This window comes from Lepidochelys olivacea (genome assembly GCF_965140295.1).
Source record: "Lepidochelys olivacea isolate rLepOli2 genome assembly, chromosome: 5".
Classification (NCBI taxonomy): Eukaryota; Metazoa; Chordata; order Testudines; family Cheloniidae; genus Lepidochelys; species Lepidochelys olivacea.
The window spans coordinates 16,690,135-16,717,530 of NC_140415.1; the positions used below are offsets into that span (position 1 = coordinate 16,690,135).

Here is a 27,396-nt window from a genome sequence, read left to right on the forward strand (position 1 = left end):
TGCCCTAACTCACCTTAGCGAGGCTGTCTCAGTATGCTCCTGTTACCAGTGTGGTTTTAGTTTGTCATATCTATTGCTGCAAAACTTATAAGGAAGACAGTGGAAAAGTACAATTTCCCTGAAGGATTTTCAGTTTCTGAATCTTCAATTTTCTTTGCATCCTTTACTTACCTGAAAGTGAATTAGAAAAGCAGAAACTTTGCTAAATCCGACATGTTCAAGAACACACAATGCTGGATACTCTTAAAGGAATTATTTCACTTGAATGACCTACTGCCCGGGTGGCTTTTAACTTTCCTGCACAGTGAGCTCTTGACATCCTTCTCCAATGAAGTCTAGTTCTAGTATAACAATCGGAGAGTGAAGTTTTTCTCTCTCCCTGACTAGGAAAATTGAAATGTAAAATCTGAATTTTTTTAAATAAACCTGAAATTGGATTTTTAAAAAACAACTGGCTAATATACAAGTTTTACATTCAACCTTGACCAGATGTACTGCCAGTGTTTAGGGCCTGATCCAAAGCCTCTTGAAGTCAATGAGAGTATTTACATTGATGTCAGTGGATTTGGGACCAAGCCTTCACTACTTACCCCTCAAAGCCATAAATGTGTAGCACTGGCTTTTTAGACCTTGTGTGTTACCTGATAGTCCTAGAAAACATTAGTCATAAAAATGTATGCTAAAGACTCAAAGCAAACACCAGCCATCAAATTCTGACTCTCTTCACTTCCTCTCTGCAAAATGAGTGCTCTGCTCAGCCTATATTTTATATTAGCCCAAGTGAACCTGCACAATTCCCTTCATGGCTTCCTGTGCAAGTTTCTCACGCCAGGACCACAACTATTCCAAGAAGGGAGAGTAGGTAATTGCCACAAATAGAGCTGGAAGCATGTGCTAGAATTGCAGACATCCTCAATTGACCCTTGATCCTCAAATACTCCCTTGTGGCTTAGCGCACGGAGGGGCTGCAGATCTCAACTCATAGGATTCTGGAGGAACCAGGATGGAACCTGTGGTTCCTCTCCCAGTTCCTTCACCATCATACTATGCGAAGGAACTACCAGAATTCAGCCCCAATGGAGCAGGGGTCTTGGAATGACATGGGAGCAATGTCTTTAATACACATAAAGAAAAGGAGTACTTGTGGCACCTTAGAGACTAACCAATTCATTTGAGCATAAGCTTTTGTGAGCTACAGCATCCGATGAAGCGAGCTGTAGCTCACGAAAGCTTATGCTCAAATGAATTGGTTAGTCTCTAAGGTGCCACAAGTACTCCTTTTCTTTTTGCGAATACAGACTAACACGGCTGCTACTCTGAAACCTTTAATACACATAAGGTTTAGTTCAACCCCAGTTTAATGACTCAGTGTATCTGATCTCAGTAATGTGTAGGTATGAGCAATGAACTATATAACACCTGAGTTGTGTGGGATGAAAGGAGCTTTAGGTCTAAAATGAATGATGTGCCTTGCACTTGAAAATAAAGGCAGGACATGCAGCAGATATGGGGAAAGGAGGTTAACACATGGTGGAAACTATCAACATGTTTTAATACTAAATATAAAGGACATTACTTTAAATTAATGTCAACTGGCAAACGTAATGGACCATAGGTTGCACAGTCAAATCCAGGTGTTGCCTACATGACATGAACATGGTGGCTTTGATCCAGTGTCCATGCACAGGTGCCAGCAACACAGAAATCATTGGCACCCTATTAGTGGTCTCAGCAGGGAGGCCAATGATTGAATGGAGGCATGAAGAATGAACTCTCACCTTAACCGGAGAGATGGTTTCTCCACATCAATTCTGAGACGTTGACAGGACACTGTGGGGAAGCTTTTGTGTTATGCCCCATGCTATTGCAATCCTTTAGCTAAAGGAGTTCAATCTCCAAGACTGATAATCTGGTATCTTTCATCAGTAATAATATCACATACATTTATTTCATTTATTCTTTACAAACACAACTGTATGTGGACAGATGCACTAATCTGCTTCCTCGTGAAAAGCAAATACCATATTTCACTGGGCTGAGAGTCCGTTGTTCATGTTTGCGAGTGAGGCTTTTAAAGATAGCTGAGCTGTTCTGATGAATGGTTCTTATGTTTACTTTGATGCAGATTTCCTAGGTGGGGATTACTCTCCAGAAGGATTTCTTCAGATGTTTGAAAACTTGCGTGAGCATTGGCTTTTCCCTTTTCAGAAAAAGAATGAAATGATCTGTGAAGCTCCTAGAGATTAAATAATAGAGCAATTCTAGAAGAAAATCATCTTTAAAAACAATGCAGAACTCCATAGTGGCGGTTAAACACCCCCACAGGCTTTCAGAACTCTCCCACAGCGAAGTGCAATATTGGTGGGGGCGTGGAAGGGATCAGATTGTTGTTTCTTAGACAACAGCATCCCTGCGATCGTGATTGTCTCCTTTAAAAGTGAATTCCTCTGAGTGCAATTAAAATGAATGTGTGTCATCAGGAGTAGGGAGTGCGTGGTAACAGCTGAGCTGCTGGTGCACTGTTCAACTTATATGTCACCCCAGCAGAGGCTGCCTTTGACTGGGAGGTTTCAGAGAAGCAGCCGTGTTAGTCTGTATCCGTAAAAAGAAAAGGAGTACTTGTGGCACCTTAGAGACTAACCAATTTATTGCTGTATGCATCCAGTGAAGTGAGCTGTAGCTCATGAAAGCTTATGCTCTAATAAATTTGTTAGCCTCTAAGGTGCCACAAGTACTCCTTTTCTTTTGACTAGGAGGTGAGTGATCCCTGGGTTTAGGTTGACTATAAGCTCACTACAGGCCCAGGGTTGCTCCCAGTGAAATTAGTAGCAAAGCTCTTGCTGGGACTTCAGTGAGAGCAGCATTAGGCCAAAGGACCCAGTTCTGTGAGGTGATGAGTACTTTGTACAAGGCGCTGAGCACCATCCACTCCCATTGAACTCCGTGGGCCCCGTCCTGTTCCCATTGAGATCCATGGTAAAACTCTCATTGACTTTTATGTGGGCAGCATCATGTCCATTTGAAGTTGTGGGCGCTCAGCACGGTCATGAACAGGCCCAGCCTCTGTGAAGGGCTTTGGAATAATCTGTGATGGTAATGGAATAATGGATGAGCTGTGGTTAAGAATCAGGAAACATTTTTTATTTATTCTAGTTCTTGAGCTCCTCAAGGTATCTACTATTGACTTGAAAGTCACCCTGTCGACATAGGACCCCATCATGCTGAGTATCCACAACCCCCATTGGTATTAATGGATCATACGCCTACAGCATTTCCATGTACATATGGAGGATTGATCTATTCAAAGCAATGGAAGCTGAGAAAGCACAGCACCCTGCGTGACTGGGTCCTAGGTCGATATAGGAGTTCTCAAGAAAATAATAAGTGCCTCGGGGAACTTAAGGTCTAGATTAAATCAGACACATGACAAAGACGACACATGCAATTCTCACGGTGCTTTTTCATAGATAAAAATACAAGAAACCAGCTTGAGAATGGGAGGTGTCCTCTTGGTCATGTTTTTCATTTAATCTAGACCTGAGGCTCCTTGAGGCGCTTGTTAATTACCTGAAAATTGTTCTGTCTGTGTATGCTGTAGTGTTGGGTTTTTCTTTATTTAATATGATAGCTAAACCTCTGGAATGCCTTGAACTCTGATACAACCGAACAATAATGCTGTACCATGAAAATGCTATGACACAGGAGTCATGGACTCAGAGGCCCCAGGCTCCCTCGCCTCATCTCACCTTGAGAGGAACCCCCTTCAGTGTGACAGCCCTTCTTGGGAGTCACACTCTCTCTGGGGTTAAGCCCTGTGCTCCAGCAGCTCCTGGAATCGTACCTCTCTGAGCCTTCAGCATGCCTGTGTCTCACCGTGGGTGAGAACCACGTGCTCTGGACTCCCCGGGGCCTCCACACCCAGAGGGAACAATGCAACCCTGATCTCTAGACGGCAGTGACTCTCAGCCAGCATAAAACAGAAGAGTTTGTTGAAGGTCCGAACTCAGCACAGAAAGTTCTCAGGTCCCTCAAGCCTGGCAAGTCTCAGTACAGCCCAACTGGTCCTGACCCAGTCCTGATGGACTCTGGCTGTTCTTTGTCCCCAGTCCAGAAGCCCTCTCCTTCCAGCCAACTACCCTTTATCACTTCCCCCCTGAACTCCTCCTCTGTCCTTTGTCTTCTTTCCTGGCCTTAACAGATCACTTGGGCCCTCTCTCTTCCGTCCTTTCTGCCCCACTGGTCAGAACAATTTGTATAGTGGGGATGCTGAGAGCCATTGAACCAAACTGTAAACCCTGTGTCTGATGGAAACCACTTCAAGCCAGGAGGTGCTGCAGCACCCCTTGCACCCCTAGTTCCAGCACCTATGGCTGTGGCTGCCTTTCAGCTCACTGGGGCCCTCTCTCCTCAGCTCCTTTGTCCTCCCACTGGCCAGAACTGGTTGGTTGCCAAAATGGGGCAGCCTCTGGATCACTGTGTCCAGGCTGTTGTTCAGGGTCCAGCCTGCTAGGCGAGGTCACACCTGGTCCTCTGCAACAGCAAACACCCTCTTCCACCACCTTGTTAAACCAGCAACACACAGGGAAATCGAGTCACCCACACTCTTCATGCAAACCATTAAGAAAATAAGAAAATCCCCCTCTCCATCACAAGACCACAAACATAGTTAATAAACAAAAACTTTTAGAAATTCTTACATATTTCCGAGATTTAGCAGATCTACATATCCCAACTAATTTTGCAGGTCCAAGAGAGCTCAGCTGAGGCAAGAAGTTATTATTTATTATTTTATAAATTAGGTTTTTTTAAAATAATACAGACAATTGAAATAGGCGAGTCCCTATGAAAGATACCCTGGACTTTTTGTACTTGTTTATTGTGCTACTCTTCAACAGTCCTCCTGAAAATTAGATCTAATGACTCCAGGGCAAATTCAGCACTGATACAAGCAGGAACAGCTCCCACTAATGATACTAGCTGTTGCATCTGCTGACACCAGAACTGAATTTAATCTATGTGTGAGAGTTTGGTTTAGTTGCTACTTTCAGACCCCTATGTTTTTCCAGGTCTTTTCATTGCATAGTGACTGCAATGAAAAGGCCAATATTTTCTGCATTTATTATCCCAGGAAGACATTTAACAAATAACCCTGGGTATTTTATTTTTGCATTTCAGGGCGCAGCAGCTGGTCTTGGCTACGTTGGGGGATATGTTATTAACACCTACAAGAATTATGACAGCTTTGTGCAGGACAAGTACGCCATGCTGCCAGCAGTGATCATCATTTGTGTTGCTGTAGTGATGTTTATCATTGGGCTGATCGGCTGCTGTGCCACTATCCGGGAGTCACGTGTTGGGCTAGGACTTGTAAGTATTGCGCATTCAGCCATGATCCGTTTCATACAGTGTCCCGAAAGCTGGCTAAATGAGGTGCGGGGCAGAGTCAAGCTCCACTGCAATATATTGGTTCTACTGCAGATGACGCAGCACTTCATTAAGCAGCCTTAGATTGATACTACAATGATGGAACTGTGTAAAACCTAAATAGACTGATAGCCACTTTTCAGGCACAGAAAGAAAACTTGGAACATTATAAGTTGGGGGTGCCCAGAGCAGTGCTGTGTGGAATATAGCTCTTCTATTTCACAAATATTTGGTTTCAGTCCATTTGTTTTGCTTCAGCAAAGCAGCTTTAAAGAACCTAATTTTTGGCCAGGTCTACCCTTAAAACTTACGTTGGTTTATGATATTGGTCAGGGGTGTAACTTTTAGTGACATTTTTACATCAGCAAAATCTTAGCATAGACATTGTTATACCAGCAAGAGTTTGTTTGCCAGTATCACTTATTTTGATTGAAGAACTACTCTGAGCTATACTGACAAAAGCACTCTTTGGGTAGGGTAGGGTAGTAATAGTTTGTCGGGATAACTATACCAGCAAACCTTTCCAGGTGTAGTCTAGATCTTTGTGTTGAGCTTGTAATCAAACCTATAACCAGGCACGTTTTAGGTGGTTTGCAGTTTCTGTGTAAACAGTTTCCACAAATCTAGTGCAAATTTCTGAAGCTGAGGACCAGTCTGAAGTCATAAATACCTGCTGCATCACTAAAGACCCTTCTGGGATAGAGGGCCCTGCACAATATCAGGGATGAGAGATTGGTTAATTTTGGCCAAAGGCACAAGGAGCAAACCCCCATTCTTGTAAAAAGTGCAATGGGATCCTCATTGTCCATGCAGCACAGAGGAAGACCTTGTGTTTTTTTAAAGGCATCATCAGAGAGATCCTCAGAGTAAATTATGTGGAATTCGGTTCTACTTCAGAAAAAATGAAGGGTTGAAAGAACCCTACTAGGATCTGAACCTCTGGTCTGCATGAGCTTCGAGTATTTAAGTCCTAAGGTATAGGCCACTAACCCAGATGGGTAGCTCAATCTCTGTGACATCACAGTGCAGTGAAACGTCTGTGTCATCCTGCAATATTAATGCATCACAAAGGATTGATATTGTGTATAATATAACAAATCTCAGGCTCATTAAGCCCTCAATAAACTTGGTATGGAAGACATGGGACAGACTCACAGAATTTGGGGATGATAGGCAATTCTGTTATTAGCTTTCAAAACTGGGTCAGCACACAAACTGGTGGCCGTGGTTCTTGGCTGCAGGGAGGGCCCAGGGGTAACCTGTTTCTTGAAGGTGGTCTCTCCTCATTCTTTAGGAGTAGGAATAAATTGAGCCTCATCTTATGACTGACAGTTGTGGTAAAATGGATTGCTTTAGTTCACAATCTTTCCAGATCCCAAAGCACTTTGCAAAGGTGTGTACGTATTGTTGTCCCCATTTTGCAAAGGGGAGCTGGAAATCCAAAGCATTGAAGTGACTTTCCCAAAGTGACACAGCAAATCATTAGCAGAGCCAGGCATAAATGTACGTCTTTTGACCCCCTCAACCCTCAGTTCAATGCCCCGAGTCACGTCGCAAGGGAGGGGATCTGATCATCAAGAAGTGCCAGGTTTCTTTTTTGCACCATGGTTTCTTTATTGAAAAGCTTTTCCTGTATTAGGGAAAAGAAAACTGTCTCAATTTAGGCACATGGGCAGTTCTCGCAGTGAGGTTAGGGAAAATGAGCCATGGTGTAGGATTAGCTTGAAAGGTACACAGAACTGTCTGTACATTTAATGAGGAAATAGTAATGGTTACTTAGCTTTCAGTTCCTCAATAACAAGTACAGCGTTCTTGCAAAACTGACAAGTCTTATATACTAGCATCAGAGGATTTGGCACATTGGATTTAATGAAGCACTCGTCTGATCTTGTGTCTTACCTCTGGCAGTGACCAATGCTTGTTTATTGAGAGGAAGGTAAACTTGTCAGTAGCTACGGGTAGACCAGCCATCCTAACCTGGTCTGTAGCCTTGCTCCTCCTCAGGCCATTGCAAATGGCTCTTTGCATCAGGCTACAGCTGCCTGTGAATAACAAAAAGGTAGTTTCCTGACCCACACTTTATCAGTCAGATCTGCTGTTCTATGGTACAAAACAAACAGCAGCAACACAACTGCTGTGTTTTCTCAGGCAGCTCCGTCTTGTACCTGATAATTGGAAAGGTAGCAGCAGGTCAGCCATTTTCAATTAACTTTACCGCTCTTCTGTCTAAAAGGAGCTTTGCACAGTCAGGACCAGCTCCCCAGCTGGTGTAAATAATCACAGCTCCATTCATTTCAATGGAACAATACCAGTGTTCGCCAGCTGAGGATCTAGCCCTTAGTTTTGAAAATCAAGAACAGTTTGGCACCATCTGCAGGAGGAGCGTGACCTGTGTTGTCAACAGATGTTAACCACAGGCCCCTCCTGGTCCCCTCAAAGGGGGAAAAGTTTTCTTGCATAGTATAACCAGGAATGAATCCTTTGCAGAAAGTATGCCAGACTCCTCTCTCCAAAGTCTTGGGTGGTCAGAGACCAGAATCTTCCCACTAGGGGTGGAGCATGCTTTTTTGAATGAGTACTGAAGACAGTTTAGTTCTGTCTACCCTGTTGGCCAAACTGTTTTCAACTCCAGGAAGAGCCAAGGGCACTGTCACCATCCTCGAGGACCCCCTTGTGCTGTGCATGACGCAACATTTCAGCAACTCTGCCTCTCTCGGCTCTCGTAGCTTTTCTCACAGTTCTCCCTCTGCATGGTTCTTATCAGGCACTTTCCACAGAGGGGGGCTCCAGACCACCTCTCTCCTAGATCTCCCTCTCCCAGCTGCACTGGGCTCCTTCCTTTTATTCCTCCCCGAGCTTAACACATCCTCCAACAGGCTGGGGCTAAGAGAGATGTGAGACACTAGTTAACTCCTTACTGGCCACTGTGAAATTGATGCATCCTTTCACAGTAACCCATGGTTGATAAATGTTCCTAGTGTAAATATACTTTTTGTGGTGTAGTTATTCTTTGAAATAAGTCTTTGAGATCCCATGAAGCCCTGATTATTAACCCATTCAGGTGTTATATTCTGATGCTGTTTCACAGAAATTTCTGGAGCTCTTTCTGTTTGGAGAGACAACACTGGATAATAACACCATGCTTTGCCTGGCTTGTTTAGCACTAAATTTGCATTTTGATTCAAACACTCTGGCCATCCTCCTTACCGTACCTCTCTTCTGATTTCAGTTCCTGGTCATTATCCTGATTATCTTTATTGCAGAAGTGGCAGCTTTTGTTATGGGATTCATTTACAGAGAAAAGGTAAGCTAAAAATTAGTACGTCTATTCTAATACCGAAGAAAAAGAAGGGCTCTCTGGGACAATCAGGGTCCAGACACTTCAGGGTGAGAAATGAGGTTCTGGACCCCAAAGAAAAAGCAGTTGAATCAACTGATTGTATATAACTTTATTGTTCTATAAAAATGTATTAAGTAAGGTATCATATAAAAGCTGGGGACACACTGGTCATGAATATCATTGTGTGATATATGTATGGATGACGTGTAAAGAGTTATGTATGTGTGCTGGAAATATGTTCTTAAAATGTGTTTGGGAGTCATACATTGAGCCTGTCCTAGACAAAGGAATGTGGATTTCCCTGCCTGATTAACATGGTTACAGGCAGAGGACAATGAAAGTACATTTACATATGAGGTAAACAAAGCAAACAAACTAACAAGCAATGGCGGAAGGAGCTTAGTGAACTCACCGGTTGTCAGAGTCTGCATCTTCAGAAGCCCTCCTGGCTCTTGAGGCAGAGACAATGGACTTTGGGTAATATAATGGGAGCAAAAAGAGATTTTGTTTATCCATCACTTACGGGACATGGGATACAGTACCCTCTGGTCCTGTGGAAGGTGGATCCCCTAGCCTGGAGGGCTAGAGATGCTGCTAGCTTGATGTAAGTAAGAAAACTGCTAGGCAAAGATTGTAACTTGCTAAAATTAAGTTTTAGACACTAGAAAGTGTGTTGCGTTTTGTTTTGTTTGTAACCTGTCTCTTTTTCTCTTGCTAATAAACTTATTCTTAGTTTTACTGTAGACCATCTCAGTGCTGTTGTAGTGAAGCAAGTGTGAGTCCTCAACTAAACTGACAGGCTGGTGTGTACCCTGTCCCTTTGGAGGCAGCAAACTTAATTTCTATGAGTGTCACAGTGACAGGGACTAGACACTGCAGAGAGATGTCTCTGGGAGAACTCAGGAACTGGGGTTCACTCATTGTTACCTGCAAAGCAAGGTTTAGATTGGAAGAGTCTTGAGGAATTTGCTGCTGAGGTAAATAGACTGGTGTAGCAGGGAGCTGAGGCAGTTTAAATTCCAGTAAAGCCTCACTCTTGCTGAGGCAGAGAGGTAACACAGTGGCTTACAGCTCTAAGTGTCCTGAGCAGAACGTCACAGTCTCCTTCTGTGAATTTGTTTTCTCCCACCCATCTTCTCACCTCTGATCCTTTATTCTCAATTCTTCAGGATAGAAGGGTGGAGAGTGAGTACAGAATAGGCCAGACACGTGCTGTGTAGAATGAAACCCTAAATAATGTGTGGATTTTTCTGAAAGAAGATGGAGACGGGTAGTACTTAGCTTAGGTATCAGAGCAACCTTCTAATCAGCTTGCTGTCATGAATGTTCACAGAAGAGGGTTCTGAAAGTCAATAAGAGAATTATTTATGTCCAAGAATGCCAGCAGGGTTAAGTGGCACCAGTATTTTACCAAAAGCATTACTTCACTTTTCATTGCACTCAATTTTGCTGCGTCTAGGAATCTTCTAAAATTTCCATTTTAGAAGCTTCTGAGCTGCTGTCCTGATACAGAATATGCACTGTGTTTTCTCATTTCAGGTAAAAACAGATGTGCAAGGCACAATGCACACAGTCTTCCAGAAATATGACGGGACAAGTCCAGAGTCTGGTGTTGTGGATTACTTGCAAGAACAGGTAGGAAAACTTCTGATCTGCTGCTGAGAATGATTTAAAGATATCCCGTAGACATTAAACTATGCATGCAGCCTTTAGGGGGAAATCAGCCTGCTACTTTCTAAAACCTGTTCTGCAAAATGCTCAGCACTGTCGGTCCTTATTCACTTCAGTGGCAATTGAGAGTACTCAGCTCCTTGCAGGTTTGAACCATAGGGCCCTGATCCAAAGTCCATTTAAGTGAACGGACTTAAGAAAGACTACTATTGACTTAAATGGGCTATAGATCAGGCCCTAAATGAGTGTGCTTAAATGGTCGTCCACAGGAATTTCTTCTGCCTTAGGTCCTATGCTGCTACGTTTCACCATAGTATCTGAACTTTCCCTAATGAATAAATATTAGGAATTTTTATTGTACTGTGGAAATTTGGTCTGTTTTATCTACTGGTAGCTTCTTGATGTACTGAGATTTTTGTATAAATCCATCCTCCCTGGTGATTGTAGCCACACAAATAATATTACTAACAAAAGAAAAGGATGTACTTCTGATCTTGTTTGTGTTCTGTCTGTAGTTCATATGCTGATGAAGCAACTTCCCTTTTCCTCCTTCCATTATTTTCAGACTATGTACAGTAGCAGCAGAAGAAAAGTGCTGTAGGGGCCAAAACCTGTGCAGGGCTGAGAGCTCTGTACTCTGATTTCAATGGGACTGGAGGGCACTTGCCTTTAAAAAACAAACAAACAAACCCCACTACTGTAGTGGTCTAATTCACTACACCTTACAACAGTGTGACTGTGCTGTTTTGATGGATTACTTTAGAGTACTGTAATTTTTTTATTAGTCAGCATCTTGCAGAGACTTACCTGCATGACATTCCTAAGAATGGTAGAACTTAGCTCGGTTTGCATTCATTTAGTTACTTGTTGTTTCACAGCTTCGATGTTGTGGAGTAACTAACTACACCGACTGGACAACCACCCAGTGGTTTAATACCACTGGCAATAACAGTGTTCCTCTGAGCTGCTGCAAACAAGATATTAAGAACTGCACAGGACAACTGAATGAGCCACAGGATCTCAATACACAGGTGAGGATAAATTACCCTGAAACTGGAAACTGCCACCATGGGCTGTGATCTCATTAGATTCCTCTGAGCCAGCCAGAGGCTGAAGCTAGCAGAGCAGCTGCAAAAAGCAGTCCAAGCAGGGACTCACAGACATTGAGGATCTCATCAGACTATTTTCTATGGTTTTTAGTCTAAACATTCTTTTTCCTGAGCTGATTGGCTCTTTGCTCCAACCTGTTCTGCCCCCTCCTTTCCTTTGTCTTTCCATTTAGCTAATCCCCTCCTTAGGCCTGGTCTGCACTGCAAAGTTAGGTTGCATTGCCTTGCATTGACCTAGCTGGGCATGTGTCTACACTTAAATTTGTCTCCCACTGATGTAAGCGCCTTGTAACAGCAACTCACTAACACCGCCTCGATGTATTGCGCTCGAAGCAGCACCTATGTTGACCCTAACAGTCTCTAATGGCTGTCCCACAATGTCTAGCACTGACCACTCTGGGCAAAGCTGTGAACTCCACTGCCCAGGGGTCACAGAGACTGGAAGGCCCGTCCTCCTTTAAAGCCCTGCAAATTTTGAAATACCTTTTTCTGATTGTCCAGCTTGGTGAGCACACCTAGCAGCTCTCCACTGCTGTGTGTAACCGTGCTGCTGACCATGGTAGCTACATGCTCTGGCTTGGGGTAGACAGGACGTACTGGGTCTGCTGGGCCTGTGGGGAGAAGAGACTGTGCTTCGGCCCTGCCCTAGAAACGTGGACATCCATGAGCAGATTGCATAGGGGATGCAGGAGAAGGGCTACGACAGGGACCAGCAGCCGAGCTGTGTGAAAGCGAAGGAACTGCATCAGGCATATCAGAAGGCCAAGGAGGCCAACAGCTGAGCTGGTGCTGAGCCGCAGTCCTGCCGCTTTTACAAAGAGCTGCAGGCCATACTTGGTGGAGACACCCCCTCCCTCACCCATGAAGACCACTGTGGATACCTCCGAGGAGCCCAACCACAGACCCCTGCCATGAACAGCGAGGATGAGGAGGATGGGGGGACATATGAGTGAGGGTGTACAGCTAGGCCGCGAGCCAGGACCTCTTTGAAGCCTCACTGCAGTCTACTCAGTCCCAGCAGTCGAGGATGGGCGAGCCCAGTGCGGGAATGGAACCTCGGGTAAGTGTGTAATTGCATTTTCCATTACAATGATGTGATGATGGCACCCCCAACTTAACAGGACACAGCTATTGACTTTAATTAATTTACTCATCCTAGAAGAGGTAGCAGTACGAGACATACCCAGGGTACAATCTAGACTAATGAACAGCTGTGTCGCCCCAGCCCTCTAATGTGGAGTGCCTTTGCTGTTATTGCCTCCACTCCTGGACTGCTCACAAACAGCCTCTTGTAAATTACTCCCAGCTATGTCTGTGTGCGACTTGCAACCTGCTGGCCATACTTGGGCTTTTACCTGCTTGAGTTATACTGCAGGGTGACGCCAGCACGCTCCCAGTGCAGACTTTTCCCCAGAAATGTACGTCTTGTACTGCCCAGTCCTCTCCTGGACAATACAAGCTCATATAAAATCCGTGCATTTTATATGCACAAATCCTGTTATCCCAAATGGAGTTTCCCAAACACTTCAGTTCAAACACACTGCCTTACATAAAACAATAAATCAAGTTTATTAACCACAGAGAGAGAGAGTTTAAGTGAATACAAGTAAGGAGGCAAAAAAGCTAGAAATGGTTACAAGAGAAATAAAGATAAAATGCAACTCATGACTAACATAACAAACTATGTTAAATTCAAAGCAAAGTTTCTCTCATCACATGGTCTCAACAGTTTTACTGTCCGAACTTCTAGGCCAGTACCCCTTTTTCTGTGTAATGGTTGCGTCCTTTGTTCCTTCTGGTGCAGTGAATCAATGGACAGAGAGTGAGAGGAAAAGGAGGAGAGGTGTCTTGGGGGGGTTAGTCCCTCATTTTCACAGTGTTAGTTCTCTCTTCCAGTTGAGTTTCAGGAGACAAAAAGTCTACAATGGAGGATATCTTCTGCTGGTTTTCCCACCTTGTGCTTGATGACTCTCTTTGCTGCTTAAATGAAAATTAAGCACAGCACACATTCTTTCGTTTGAGACAGTCTTGTTTGTCAGCTTCTGTCTGGGCAGCACTGTGGTTTGGAACGTGTGCTAACAACACCATACAGTGGAATCTTATAACTTTGCATACCATGTCGCCACACGTTCTTTATCTGAATATATTGACCAACAAATTGAGTTTTCAAACGATACCTCACAAGGCATACCTTTATACAAAGATTATTACGGTAGTGTGCAAGGGGTGTGTTGGGGATACACACTGTCACAACACAGAGGTAGCATTGTTATCTGCTTTTCATTCCCCTCTAGAGTTAGGCAGTCAGGGCTTGGGGTGCAGTTTGTTTATGTATACAAGGATGTCCCTTGAATCTTCCAGAGATCTCAATGAAACTTACATGGAGATACTCTGCAATCTTCTCCTGAAGGATTCAAGGGATGACAGCCTTGTTTTTTCCTCTGTGGTAGGACACTTTCCCATGCCTGTCAGCAGTACACAGGCTAGCAGCATATGGGCCCAGGTGGCTTTGGGGCAACAGCAGCAACTGTGCTCTTGTCACCCTCAGGAGTGAGATATCAGTTAAAATCTCTACTTCCTGTGGAAAATGGTGCCAGTATTCAGTGTCATATATTCATTTTCATGCAACCAAGCAATTCCTTCCTCATTTCCCTCACCCTCTGGGCCGTTCTCACCATGGCTGGAGCTGTGAGTTGTACCATGAACAAGCACGCCAAAGCAGAAGTGTCAATAAGCCTGTATTGTTTAAAACTTGAAGGAAGCAAGGGAAGGGAGTTTTGAATCTTTACTTTTGCTTTCCCATTGTGACTATACTGACAATGGTTCCTCTGTGTATTTTGTCTGTAGCTGTTGCCGTTGCAGCCTTGAAGAGTTCCCCTTCCACACCTGTGCAATGCCCGAGCAAGATAAGGAGGATAAAGAAGAGGACTCAGGATGACATATTCAATGAGATCCTGCAAGCCTGTGCTGCATCGGACTGTGAGCAGGGGGCCTAGAGGGTGAATGTTGCAGACAGTGTGGAGAAGGAAAGAGCTGACAGTAGAAAGGCCCAGGAGCACCATCAGGAAAAGGAGTGGGAAATGCATGAGGACATAACGGGGCTTCTCCATCAGCAAATACAGATACTTCAGACTCTTGTGAATCTACAGTCGCTCGCCTCCCTTTGCAGTCTGTGGAAAATTCCATTAAACACCTCGATACACCTCCTCGGTACCTCAGCATTCCATGTTGCATCAGGGGCTCCCTCCCCTACCACTCTGCCCCAGGGGACAGTAAGGACAACCACAGCTTCACAGACGCTGACCTGTGAAAGCCACGGTTCCTGTATGTGCAGCTAAAATGGACCTGAATGTTCTTTCCCCTTGTTAAAATTCTGTTCCATTAATTTATTAATTTATTAAGTTTTTAATGTGTTTGTGTTTAAATCACACAGATTTTTCTTTGCCCTGGTTTTGTTTCTCAAAAAATTCTATTCTTTGGAAAGTAATTAATCTTTATTAATTCACAGCATGTCACAAAATCATAGAAATGTAGGGCTGGAAGGGGCCTCGAGAAGTCAAGTCCAGTCTATTGCTCTGTGGCAGGACCAAGTATCACTACTAGACGATCTCTCACAGGTGCTTGTGCAACTTCTTTTTAAATGCTGCAGAGTACCTAATGGTACTGAAACCACCCACTTATGTGTTATTGTACACGTTGACACAACTTATAGAACCAGTGACAAACACAGTGTAATAATCTTAAATGGACAGCAAGCACCTCAAAATTAATAGCTGCATTGACAGTGTTCTATTCATAGATATATGCCAAGCATCACACAATTCCTGACTGGCCCCAAAACAGCAGGGCCAGATAGAGCACAGTACATCACAACGACCTACTGTGGCTTGCTTTTAAAGTGCTCTTTCAAAACCTCCCTGAACCGTATAGCTCCATGTTAAGCTCTTCTAATAGCCCTTGTGTCTGGCTGTTCAAACCCAGCAGACAGCTGCTCCACCTCCATCCCGGCAGCAACATTCCCCACTTTGTTTCACAGATATTATGCAGGACACAGCAGGCAGCTGTAACCATTGGGGTGTTTTTTCACTGAGATCCAATCTTGCAAACAAACCAGCATCCAGCATCCCTTCAATCTACCAAAAGCACATTCAGCAGTCATTCTGCACCTGCTCAGCCAGTATTTGAATCTTTCCTTGGTGCTGTCAAGAAGGCTGGTGTACATCTTCTTGAGCCAAGGAAGCATGGGGTAGGCTGGGCCCCTTAGGATCACTACTGGCATTTCAACATTGCCAATGGTAATCTGCCAGTCAGGAAGGAAAGTTTCTGAACAGTCCTGGGCTCTTAAACATGCAAGCGTCATACACCTTCCCTGACCAGCCAGCAGTGATGTTGATGAAACATCCCTGGTGATCCAGCAACGCTGCATAACCACAGAAAAGTAGCCCTTTCTGTTGATGTACTCTATGGCAAGGTGGGCTGGCGCCAAAATAGGGACATACATGCCGTCTATCGCTCCACCACAGTTTTGGGAACCCCACTGCCGCAAATCCATCCAATGTGTCCTGAACATTGCCTTGAGTCACAGTCCTGTGTAGCAGATGATGAATGGTCCTGCACATTTGCATTACAATGCCTCCCCCCCGCCCCCCCCCCCAGTGGATTTTCCAACTACAAAATTATTTCCCATTGACTGGTAGCAATCCGGTGTTGAAAGTTTCCACAGTGCGATCTCCACTCCACTTCTCTGCTTCTCCACTGTCAGTGCAGCTCTCATTCTAGTGTCTTTGTGCTGGACGGCTGAAGTGAGCTTGGCACACAGATGCAGGAATGTGGTCTTGTGCATCCAAAAGTTCTGCAGCCACTGTTCATCACCGCAAGTCTGCATTATGATGTGATCCCACCAGTCAGTGCTCATGTCTCAGGCCCAGCAGCGGCGCTCCACTGTCGGCAGCTGCTCAGTGAACGCCACCAACAACCTTGAATTGGTTTTTGCTGTGTCTCACAGCAAACTGACCTTGACAAAACCGCTGATTCAGTTCTTCTTGTGGCTCTGAAAATACCGGAGGATCATGCATCCTGTGCTTGCAACACTTACGACAAGAGTCCAGAGCTGTGTGGAGAGTGAGGAAGGCCACGAGGGTTCATGGGATTTTTTTAAAAGGCCTGAAAATTATGGGATATAGATGACTTTTATGGGATGGAGACAGTTAGCTGCTGGGAAGCTGACCCCTTGCTCCTACTCATCCCTGCACAACTCATTTCTGCCCCACTGTGCAATGCCAACATTTCCTAAAAGACTGGATAGTGGTGGGTTGCACACTGGGATACCTGTCCATGGTGCATTGCACTATGAATCTGTATAAGCACTCCTGGTGAGTATGCACAGCGCCAACGAAAGGAACCAAGTATGCATGCGCACAAGCAGTCTACTAACTGCAGCGACTGTATGCTGACGTAACTTGTGTCAACAAAAGCTTGTAGTGTAGACTTGGCCTTACATAACCCCACTGAAAGGATTTCAATAATAAAAGCACTAAAAATCACACAGGGCGACATTTGTAGCCATCACATTGTTCTCACATTTGAACCTCCAAGGCAACTTGTCAGAAGCTCGGACTGGATGACAGGGGATGGATCACTCAGAATTGCCCTGTTCTGTTCACTCCCTCTGAAGCATTCTGGCAGTGGCCACTATTGGAAGACAGGATACTGAGCTAGATGGACCATTGGTCTGACGCAGTATGGCTGTCCTTATGTTCACTCTGTATGTTATATCCCTTTCCCCTACCCTTTATCTGTCTTGACTGTTAAGATTGTAAGCTTTTAGGGGCAGGGACTGTCTCTCATTATGTTTTTACTCTGTCTAGCACAATGGGGCCTCATTCTTGGTTGGCCCTTAGGCACCATCATGATATGAGTAATAATATTTTCATAATCTGTGCCTGATCAGTACTGGATAGGAGACAATCTAGGAAAACCCAGCTGCTGTGGGAAGTGTGTTGGGGATTTGGTAGATGACCCTGCTACCTCACTAGTAAATCAATCCTTCAGCTTGGGAGCATTATCCTACCTACCCTAGATTTTACATCAAATTCTGGAATAAATTATGACATTCATTCAGTATTCATAGGGTTTAATTCAGAAAAAAATTGCACCCATCTTCTCCACTTTGGGACCCCACAAACCGTCATTTTACATTGTGGACACCACCACAGGCCTCATGGCTCTGTATGTGGCAACTTCCTTTATAGAGTAACTGAATGGAGCCATATAAGACTCATAGAAAGTACAGATGACAGAGTTATTAGCTTGTCGAGTGCATCTCCCGAGCAGTGCAAGAGCAGTAGCTTGTTTCAAGTCCATCAAGACTGCTGCCGTTGGCCGCATGGGTCATAGCAGGGCCACACAAGGTCTTGCCCCTGCGAGATTGTGTGCAAAACCTGCCCCATTGTATTGGATTTGATGGTTTGTTCTCAGTTTAATAGTGTAATCAAATGGCAGCTAAATCTTCCTTTTCTACATCTCCACAGGGCTGTGCAGAGAAAGTGGAATATGGGCTACAGGCTGTATTGAGCTATGCTATGCTCGTAATCCTAGGATTTGCCATCATAAAGGTATTTAATTGTAAAGACATACATTTCTTCCCCCACAGAAAATAGTGCCATTTTCCTCTCCTTGGGGCTCTCACTCCCACAATCCCTTAAGTCACTTTGCTGCAGTTGGTTGCTCTTTCCATGGCATTGCATGACATCCCTTTCCAGGGGAGCAAAAGCTGGGTAGATAGGAGGGGAGAGGGATAATACTGCTTCTAATAGCAATTTTCCCAGGGATTTCTGCTTGGAAATTGTTTGGGTCAGAAAGGAGGCTGCAAGAACACACTAACCAAATCCACTGAATTCCCGCTGTATGGTCTTTGAATGGAGGGGCTTTGACAGGCTGAGGGAGATGAAGAGGGAGCATGCCAAGGAGCTGCTGTATCCCTACTTCTAACTTCGTGCCTTGGTTTTGCACCAATTTTCTCTTTTCTGCCTGCATGAACGGATGGGAGGATCCTGCCCAAAACTAGAAAAAGACTTGATGGGACTAAGTGGAAGGCTGAACCGTATTGGTCATTTGCTAAGAGATGCATTATTTATTTATTTATTTTTACTTTTTTTTTTTTAATGGATGCTATGGCCCAGATGTAGCTTTTTTAAATACAAGATTTTCCATAACTTAAGACCAAATGTCTCCATGGAATTTTTTTTTTAAAGCTAAGGTTTTGTTTTAAAAAACACATAAATAGTCCTTTGTGTGGGAATCTGAGAATGAAATTGACTTTAAATTAAATACAAGCACGAAACTGACTAGCTTGTTTTTATTATTCAAACTGAGAGAAATGGGAAAAAAGAATCAAATTGCATAGAGTAAAAATTAGATTTTTTTAAACCTTTGCATTAAACTTTCCATACTTTTGAAGATTTGATCCCTGAGTTTTAATCTGATAATTTCTCTTCCCCATTGACTAGGGAGGACATGTCAAAATCAATGGCAGCAAAATGTTCTCTTAAAGTATATACATGCTATAAAAGAGTTGTAACAGTTGTTACTATTTAATGCCTGAGTTCTACACTTGGATTAATGTTGGAGCAAGGATCCATCAATGCAGATCTGAATGTAGGAGGAGGGCCTGATTTGGTGATAAAGTTTCCTTTTCCTAGTCCACTGTCAGGGCAAGATTGGCATCCGGAGTATACTTTCTAGCATTTTTTTCTAGTCTCAAATTACTTCAGTGAAGGGGCTTCCACCACTTCCTTCTGATTACTCCACAGTCTGATAAATTTTACCTTCTCATCACTATTATTTATTTGTAATTGACTGTGGTCAGTTCTTCCATCAATCACCACTTCTGCTCTCTTCTAATTGTCGTAGCATATATGGTTTTGTCTTTTATTGGATACCTGTACATGCTTAAACGTATTGCAAATCTACATTCCAAACCCAGTATAGCCATAGTCACAGTAGATGCTGCCTAGGAATTAATGTTTCTGGAGTAAATTTATGGGGAAAACAGTGGGAGAAAATCCAGAGTCCATATCACTATTTAAAAGTGACCTTTAAAGACACCTTTAAATATCAATACATTTATTTTCTCAGTATTATGTTGTTAATAGGGGGGAACGATAGCTCAGTGGTTTGAGCTTTGGCCTGCTAAACCCAGGGTTGTGAGTTCAATCCTTGAGGGGGCCATTTAGGGATCTGGGGCAAAAATTGGGGATTGGTCCTGCTTTGAGCAGGGGGTTGGACTAGATGACCTCCAGAGGTCCCTTCCAACCCTGATATTCTATGATTCTATAATATACAATGCACTTGACAAATATGTAGAAGGCAACATCCCCGCCACAGAGAGGTTAAATTTAATTCAAGCATAGATAAAACATACAATAAATTCAACCTCCAAAAGAAACAGTAAAGCTAAAGATCCCTTTTTTCCTTTTCAGTTCTTTGGAATGCTGAGTGTCTGTGTGCTCACATGCAAGAAGGAAGACAATGGCTACCAACCCCTGTACTCAGGGGTATTTGCTTGATAAGAAGATGGAAAGGTCATTTTTCATCGCTTCTTGATGATCAAATGGATTTGTATAGATGCCCCAAATGGACAATGTATTACCCTTTTGTTAAATACTGTATTTTATTTACGTGAGCAGAAAGAACACTGTTAAGATTTGGAAAGGTTTTAAGTGTACCATGTGAAATGACAGCTTCAGTGTGCAGTGTCCCTTGGTAACAACCTGATTTCATGTACCTCGACTTTCTTTAGGGTTGTTTCACACTTGCATGTGTGACATTCCCTAAAACGACAGCAGATGGTGTGATAGACTCCAAAAAGAAACCCTACTTCTTGCAAGTTTTACATTTGTCAGACCTATTTGTAACCTGAAACTTATAGAAGAAATTGTTTTAAACCGTTAAACTGATAATGCAGACATGGTGCATTCTAGACTCTTTTCAATATTTCCAACAAGAAATCACTCCCATGACAAATGTTCAAGCAGCAAAAGAAATCTGTAAACAGAAGGTTTGAATATTCCTGTTTATAAGCATTATTATTCAAGGGTACATTTCACTGTGGCTGGCATGTTTTTTTCTCTCCAATTTGTAACTGGTGTAATTCAGTTTGCTTTAAAGATGAGCATTAATCATATCCTCAGACCAAGACATCCCTGAACTTTGGGCAAATTTAAAATCCAGATCTGAGGTTTGCAACTGTCTCTTTTGTCTACCAATGGGCTGAATCAACCCCTTGGATCTGAGTATCTCCACACTCTGGGGAAGTCTGAATTAGAAGTTTATCACTTAGGCCAAGAAGTTATCACTGTGGTTCTTTTAATTTGAGATCAAGAATTTCTGAGGCAAGGCACTTAGTATTTCCCATTTTGATACTAAGTTCTAAAATGCTATCTGTACTGATGTTTTTCTATTTGTCTCTCTGATAATTAATTTTGAAGTCAGTGGGACTATTTACATGAATTGCTGCAGGATTGGTCCCACTGAAAATATGAGTCTTGGGGATATGTTAGAGTTGTCATTTAAAGTGGTGGCCTAATGGAAGTGGCTGCACAGAGGATTTCTTACTGTTAGATTACACATTTTCTTCATGCTTCTCTGGGTGACCAAACAATTTCAAGAACCTATTACATTATGGCAAACAATTCTGTATAGTACTCTTTTTGAGTCATTAGGATTTTTTGTTGTTCTTGTTTTTTTTTGAAGGTCTGCTGAATGTGATCACCTTTTGGGTCACATACAGCAACAAAAATCCCTCTTAACAGTTTTAAATGTCAACCTTGAAATTATTCTGTTCCTTGTGTTTCTTTTCTTTTTAAACCAGGGTGAGGGATTAGTCTGGATGATACAGACTGTTAGAAAAAAAACAGCAGAAATCCTCTTGAGAGAGGCAAGCATTTGCTATAGAAATAGAATAGAGTGTGTTTCTCTAAAGCTATGTCAAAAAGAAGTATGGGCTGAATGTGAGCTTTTAGTCTGTTATCTTTTACTCATGAGATGGAAAGAGGAACTGCTGACTTAAGTATATTCCTGTGTAGATGTGTGTGTTAGGAATGGTGGGGGTTTTTTTGTTTTTTTTTTATTTAAACATTTGGGTATTGTGGGCTTTGTCTTCTGTTAATGCCAAAACAAAAAACCCTTCTGGAATACATTTTAACCAATTAAGAAATGCCACTCATTACTACATTTCATTCCTTCTTAAAAATTATTTAGGCGAAAGATGTAAGCCAGGCCATTCTCAATGAGAGAAAACATTTCCTTTCCAGAAGTACCTGGGCTTGGGCAATGAAAGAGGCAGTCCTGTCTTATGCTCTGCTCAGTGAAAGAAGCCTACTAGTGCCTTGCAAAGCAGTGTTTGTGACTGGCTGGTGTGCGTGTGGATGTGAGAGACTGTGAGTGTGAGACAGGCTGGGGGGGAGAGGATAACAGGCTGTGATGGGGGGTAGTCTGAGGGTAAGAGTGGCAGGATACATGTATTGTGTGCAGGGGCACCTGGCTGGGGCTGCAAGTGTGCTTGGCTGGAGTGTGTGTGTGGGGTGCAGCTGTGTCTGGCTGCGATAGATATAATGTGTGGGTATGAATGGTGGTGTATCTGGCTGGCGGTACAGATGTGCCGGGCTGAGGGAGTAGGGAGTAGTGTGCACTGGTGTGTCTGGCTGAGAGCGGGCTGGGGTTCCTGACAGTGGTGGGAAGGGAATGCTAGGTTCAACCCAGGGGTGGGGGCCCTGCCATGGGGCATCACCTAGGCTCAGCACTCAGGTCCCTGGCCTTATTGGAAATCCTGGAGGTGTGGGCGCAAGCCCGGCCACGTCTAAAGGCCCCTCCCCCAGCCTTGCAGGAGGGACCACCAGACCCAGGAATCAACTGAAAACAGGGGACAACCAATGACTAACAGGGTCAGGAGTGAAGGTCACTTGGGTCCCTGGCAGCAGGCGAGGGGATGCTAGGCTGGCTCAGATACCAGGGCTCAGGCCCAGAGGGCAGTCCTGGACTGGAGTGTGGACAGAACATGGGAGCAACCAGACAGGTTGAGAAGAAAGCCAAGGCTGGTCCAGCGCACACTAACAAAGGGTGGAAGAGCTCCGCAATGCTCTCTCCGGGGAGGGGTGATGGGTGGTGAATGCAGCCCCGAGTGACAGTGCCAGAAGCCAATGGGAGCTCCGCGGGCTGCACTGTGAACAAGCTGTAAAGGGACTACAGCTGAGGAGGTGGGATAGGGCCAGGCCTCGGGAGCCAATCCGAGAAATAAACTAGCTGAATGGGGTGGTGTCAGAATGACATGGGCCAGTCCAGAAAGGCACCTTAAGGGGGAAGTGAGACCATTTGGGAGCACAAGGGATAGATAAGAGGGTGGGGCCTTAGTAGCAGAAGGAGTTTGCAGGGAACCCTCAGAGACAGCAAGAGGGGTCTTATCCCTGCCAGGCCAGGGACCCTGAGCACAAGTAGTGCCCCCCTCTCTCCCAGGTGTGATGGAGGCAGCCCCATTCTGCCTACACAGAAATCCCCCCCACCAACAGTGAGGGTCTGAGAGGGAATACCTTTAAGGAATTTTTAAAAACTTTAGCATCAGGCTGCTGAAGTGCTTGACAAAACTCCTGGATTATTTCAGGAGCTACCTGCAGTGAAGGCAGGATATCCTTGCTGAAGGTAGTGAATGCATTCAGAACCCCTTTTGAGATTAATTGTTTTTAACGTCACTGTACATTCTGATAAAGCCAATACTGCCTGTGCATCTGCCAGGTCAAAAGAGGGTACATACACAGAGTGTTTCTTGGCATGTGTCCCCCAACATAAGGGGAACTTTAGGTAGCACCCAGCAGCATTGCTAAGCTGAGGCATTTGAAAATCATGGATCAGGCTGCCTCCAGAGTCAGGGACTGGCTTTAAAAACAAAATTGTTTAAAATAAATAAAAATTGGGTGCTTAATTCACCCTTTTTGGGCACCAGCAGTATAATGCCATCTTTAATTGCATGACCCTGTGATATTCCCCCCCTCCCCCACCCCACCCACATCACCCACCTCATTCCAAGCATAGGATAGCTCGTGCTTCCCGAATGAACTGTTAGTCACCATCTTATTATTATGCAATGTGTCCCCCCTGGGCCTTATTTATACTGCACACTGTTCAAACCCTGCTCTGAAGACAGAATAATTCATTTCTTCATGGGCTGATTTATGGTGCTCATGGCTGTAGTATCTAAGGCCATGAGATCGGTGGGAGTTAGGTGCCTATACATTTTTGAGGATCTGGTCCTGAGTGCTTCACAAACATCAGAAAATAAATTTATTAAAGTGAGGGAGCGCTATTATCCACCTTTTACAAATGGGGAGCTCAGGCACAGTGGAATTAAGTTTTTAAAGTATCCCCTTATTTTGGGTACCCTCTTTGAAATGTGCAGAACCTGATTTTCTCAGAATATTGGGCATTCTGTAGCACTTTATGTGCTCCAGGAATATCTTTCAGTGATTCCAGTTGCTACTGTGAATGCTCAGCACTCAAGCAAATCAGGCTTCTGTCTCAAGTTGGGTGCCCAGAAAATGAAGGACACATTTAGTAACTATTTCTGAAAAGTCTGGTTTAAGCTAATTGACTGGCGTCACATAGGAACACTGCAGGTTAGAGCAAACAGAGAACTGTGCATGATGCCTACTGCTCTGAGGTGTCTAAGAATTTGGCGAATGCCAGACACCACCCAGAGGTACTTTGCCTAGATGTGTGCTCACACAAGGGACTGGAAAAAGGCCCCACCTTTGCAAAGAACCATTCCGTCCAGCTTCTGCCTCCTGAACTGATGTATGGCCAACTGGGCCAGTGCTAGGACTTTAGGTGGAGGCTGATGAGGAAGTCTGAGAGAAACCACTCCTCTGCATATGGATCCAGGACTTGGAGCCCCTCTGCTCTCTCCACAGGCCCCTCCTCCCCTAAGCCCAGCCTCAGGGCTTTTGCTCTTGCCCCAGGGTCCTTCTCCTCCGCCTCAACCAATCCAGCTCTCGGGACCCTTCCTCTTCCTCCCCCCCCAAACCCAGCTCCATTAACAGCTCCTGCACCTTCCCCCACTCCAAACCCAGCTCCAGGGATCCCTCCTATTCCTCCCTCCTGCCCCCGCTCGGGAGAGCCTTCCTCTTCCCTCCCCTGGCCCACCAAACCCAGATCCGGGGACCCTTCCAGCTCCTACCCCTCGACCCCACAACCCAGATCCGGGGACCCTTCCGGCTCCTACCCCTCGACCCCACAACCCAGATCCGGGGAGCCTTCCGGCTCCTACCCCTCGACCCCACAACCCGGATCCGGGGAGCCTTCCGGCTCCTACCCCTCGACCCCACAACCCGGATCCGGGGAGCCTTCCGGCTCCTACCCCTCGACCCCACAACCCGGATCCGGGGAGCCTGCCGGCTCCTACCCCTCGACCCCACAACCCGGATCCGGGGAGCCTGCCGGCTCCTACCCCTCGACCCCACAACCCGGATCCGGGGAGCCTGCCGGCTCCTACCCCTCGACCCCACAACCCGGATCCGGGGAGCCTGCCGGCTCCTACCCCTCGACCCCACAACCCGGATCCGGGGAGCCTGCCGGCTCCTACCCCTCGACCCCACAACCCGGATCCGGGGAGCCTGCCGGCTCCTACCCCTCGACCCCACAACCCGGATCCGGGGAGCCTGCCGGCTCCTACCCCTCGACCCCACAACCCGGATCCGGGGAGCCTGCCGGCTCCTACCCCTCGACCCCACAACCCGGATCCGGGGAGCCTGCCGGCTCCTACCCCTCGACCCCACAACCCGGATCCGGGGAGCCTTCCGGCTCCTACCCCTCGACCCCACAACCCGGATCCGGGGAGCCTTCCGGCTCCTACCCCTCGACCCCACAACCCGGATCCGGGGAGCCTTCCGGCTCCTACCCCTCGACCCCACAACCCGGATCCGGGGAGCCTGCCGGCTCCTACCCCTCGACCCCACAACCCGGATCCGGGGAGCCTGCCGGCTCCTACCCCTCGACCCCACAACCCGGATCCGGGGAGCCTGCCGGCTCCTACCCCTCGACCCCACAACCCGGATCCGGGGAGCCTGCCGGCTCCTACCCCTCGACCCCGGAACCCGGATCCGGGGAGCCTGCCGGCTCCTACCCCTCGACCCCGGAACCCGGATCCGGGGAGCCTGCCGGCTCCTACCCCTCGACCCCACAACCCGGATCCGGGGAGCCTGCCGGCTCCTACCCCTCGACCCCACAACCCGGATCCGGGGAGCCTGCCGGCTCCTACCCCTCGACCCCACAACCCGGATCCGGGGAGCCTGCCGGCTCCTACCCCTCGACCCCACAACCCGGATCCGGGGAGCCTGCCGGCTCCTACCCCTCGACCCCACAACCCGGATCCGGGGAGCCTGCCGGCTCCTACCCCTCGACCCCACAACCCGGATCCGGGGAGCCTGCCGGCTCCTACCCCTCGACCCCACAACCCGGATCCGGGGAGCCTTCCGGCTCCTACCCCTCGACCCCACAACCCGGATCCGGGGAGCCTTCCGGCTCCTACCCCTCGACCCCACAACCCAGATCCGGGGAGCCTTCCGGTTCTTGCCCCGCCCCATACCCAGCTTAGGCGACCCTCCCTCTCCCCTAACGGGCTCCTCCTGCCCTTACGACCCACTGGGCACCGACCCGCTTCCCCCGAACTGAAGTCCCCAGACCCGCGGCTCCAGCCCAGCGGATCCCGGCTCTGGGGCAGCTGCCGGGGCGGGCGCAGGCGAGAGCTGCGCATGCTCAGAGTTCCCGCGCATGCCCCTGGAGCCGCTCCTGAAAGGACCGCGGCGGGTCTCTGGACTTCTCGCGCGACCTGCCGCGGCCGAACGCGGGCGGTTTGAACGGCTGCAGCGCGCGGGCGCGCCCCTCTCTCCTGCCGGTTCCCGCGGTGAGTCTGAGGGGACGGGACGGGGTCTTGGGGCACTGTGAGGGGAGAGGCCTTTGGAGATGCGTGGGGCGGGGCGGGGCCTGGTGAGGAGGCAGGGGAAATGGCTGGTCCCCAGCGTGGCTATGGGGAGTGCCTTGGGAGGGCTGGCGGGGAAGGAGGTGGTCCCCTGCATGGCTGTGGGGGGTGTGAGAGGGGCCTGGTGAGGAGGCGGGGAATGAGGGTGGTCCCCAGTATGGCTGTGGGGGGGAAGAAGGAGGGGTGAGGGGCCTGGTGAGGAGGCAGGGGAAGTGGCTGGTTTCCAGTATGGCTATGGGGAATGCCTTGGGGGGGAGGGGTAAAAGAGGCCGGGTGAGGAGGCAGGGAGTGGGGGTGGTGGTCCCCAGCATGGCTATGGGGAGTGCCTTGGGAGGGGTGAGAGGGGCCTGGGGAAGTTGGGGGTTGGACTAGATGACCTTCTGGGGTCCCTTCCAACCCTGATATTCTATGATTCTAAGAGGGTGGGCCCCAGGAGCCTGGCTCTGGGTGGAGGAGCCTGTCTCTACTCTCCGCCTACCTAGGCAAGGGGCACAATACAACGGATCTCTCCCCTCTGCTAGGCACCCACTGTGGTAGCTTGGTACATCCCACCCCTTCTCCTTGTCCTGTTGCACATTCCTGCAGACTCAGGGAGGGTCCTTCCCGTGGGCTCTGTGCCAGCCTGTCTTGTAAGCCATCTCTGGACAGGTTGAGGAGGAGGGGGTGGGCCTGGCTAGCAGCAGCTGTGATACAGGACCCAATTCAGAAGTCTTATGTCACACACAGATGTCTGCATTGGTGTACATCACGTGCCAAGGGGTTGGAGAAGGTGTAATGTAAAGAAGGAGAAGAGGCTGCTCATAGTTTTACACTGCCCTCCCCTCATC

The 27,396-nt window shown here is 46.6% G+C and overlaps 2 protein-coding genes across 6 annotated transcripts in view; both read left to right on the forward strand.

The window, feature by feature from the left end:
* The window catches only part of LOC311520626 (tetraspanin-36-like), a 37,904-nt gene extending 16,139 nt beyond the window's left edge, over positions 1-21,765 (forward strand). The window contains exons 2-7 of the mRNA XM_084628209.1: positions 5,176-5,367; positions 8,654-8,728; positions 10,304-10,399; positions 11,314-11,466; positions 18,075-18,158; positions 20,025-21,765. Of these exons, the coding sequence (XP_084484335.1) occupies positions 5,176-5,367; positions 8,654-8,728; positions 10,304-10,399; positions 11,314-11,466; positions 18,075-18,158; positions 20,025-20,111 (687 nt within the window). The 3' untranslated portion in view covers positions 20,112-21,765. The remainder of the gene's footprint in view (positions 1-5,175; positions 5,368-8,653; positions 8,729-10,303; positions 10,400-11,313; positions 11,467-18,074; positions 18,159-20,024) is intronic.
* A 4,581-nt stretch (positions 21,766-26,346) lies between these two features.
* Positions 26,347-27,396, forward strand: part of SKA1 (spindle and kinetochore associated complex subunit 1) — a 45,174-nt gene continuing 44,124 nt past the window's right edge. For 2 of the 5 annotated variants that reach the window (XM_084627796.1, XM_084627800.1), the window contains exon 1: positions 26,347-26,494. In XM_084627796.1, coding sequence (XP_084483922.1) covers positions 26,362-26,494 — 133 coding nt within the window. In that variant the 5' untranslated portion in view covers positions 26,347-26,361. The remainder of the gene's footprint in view (positions 26,495-27,396) is intronic. The other 3 variants (XM_084627797.1, XM_084627798.1, XM_084627799.1) reach the window with 3 other exon arrangements.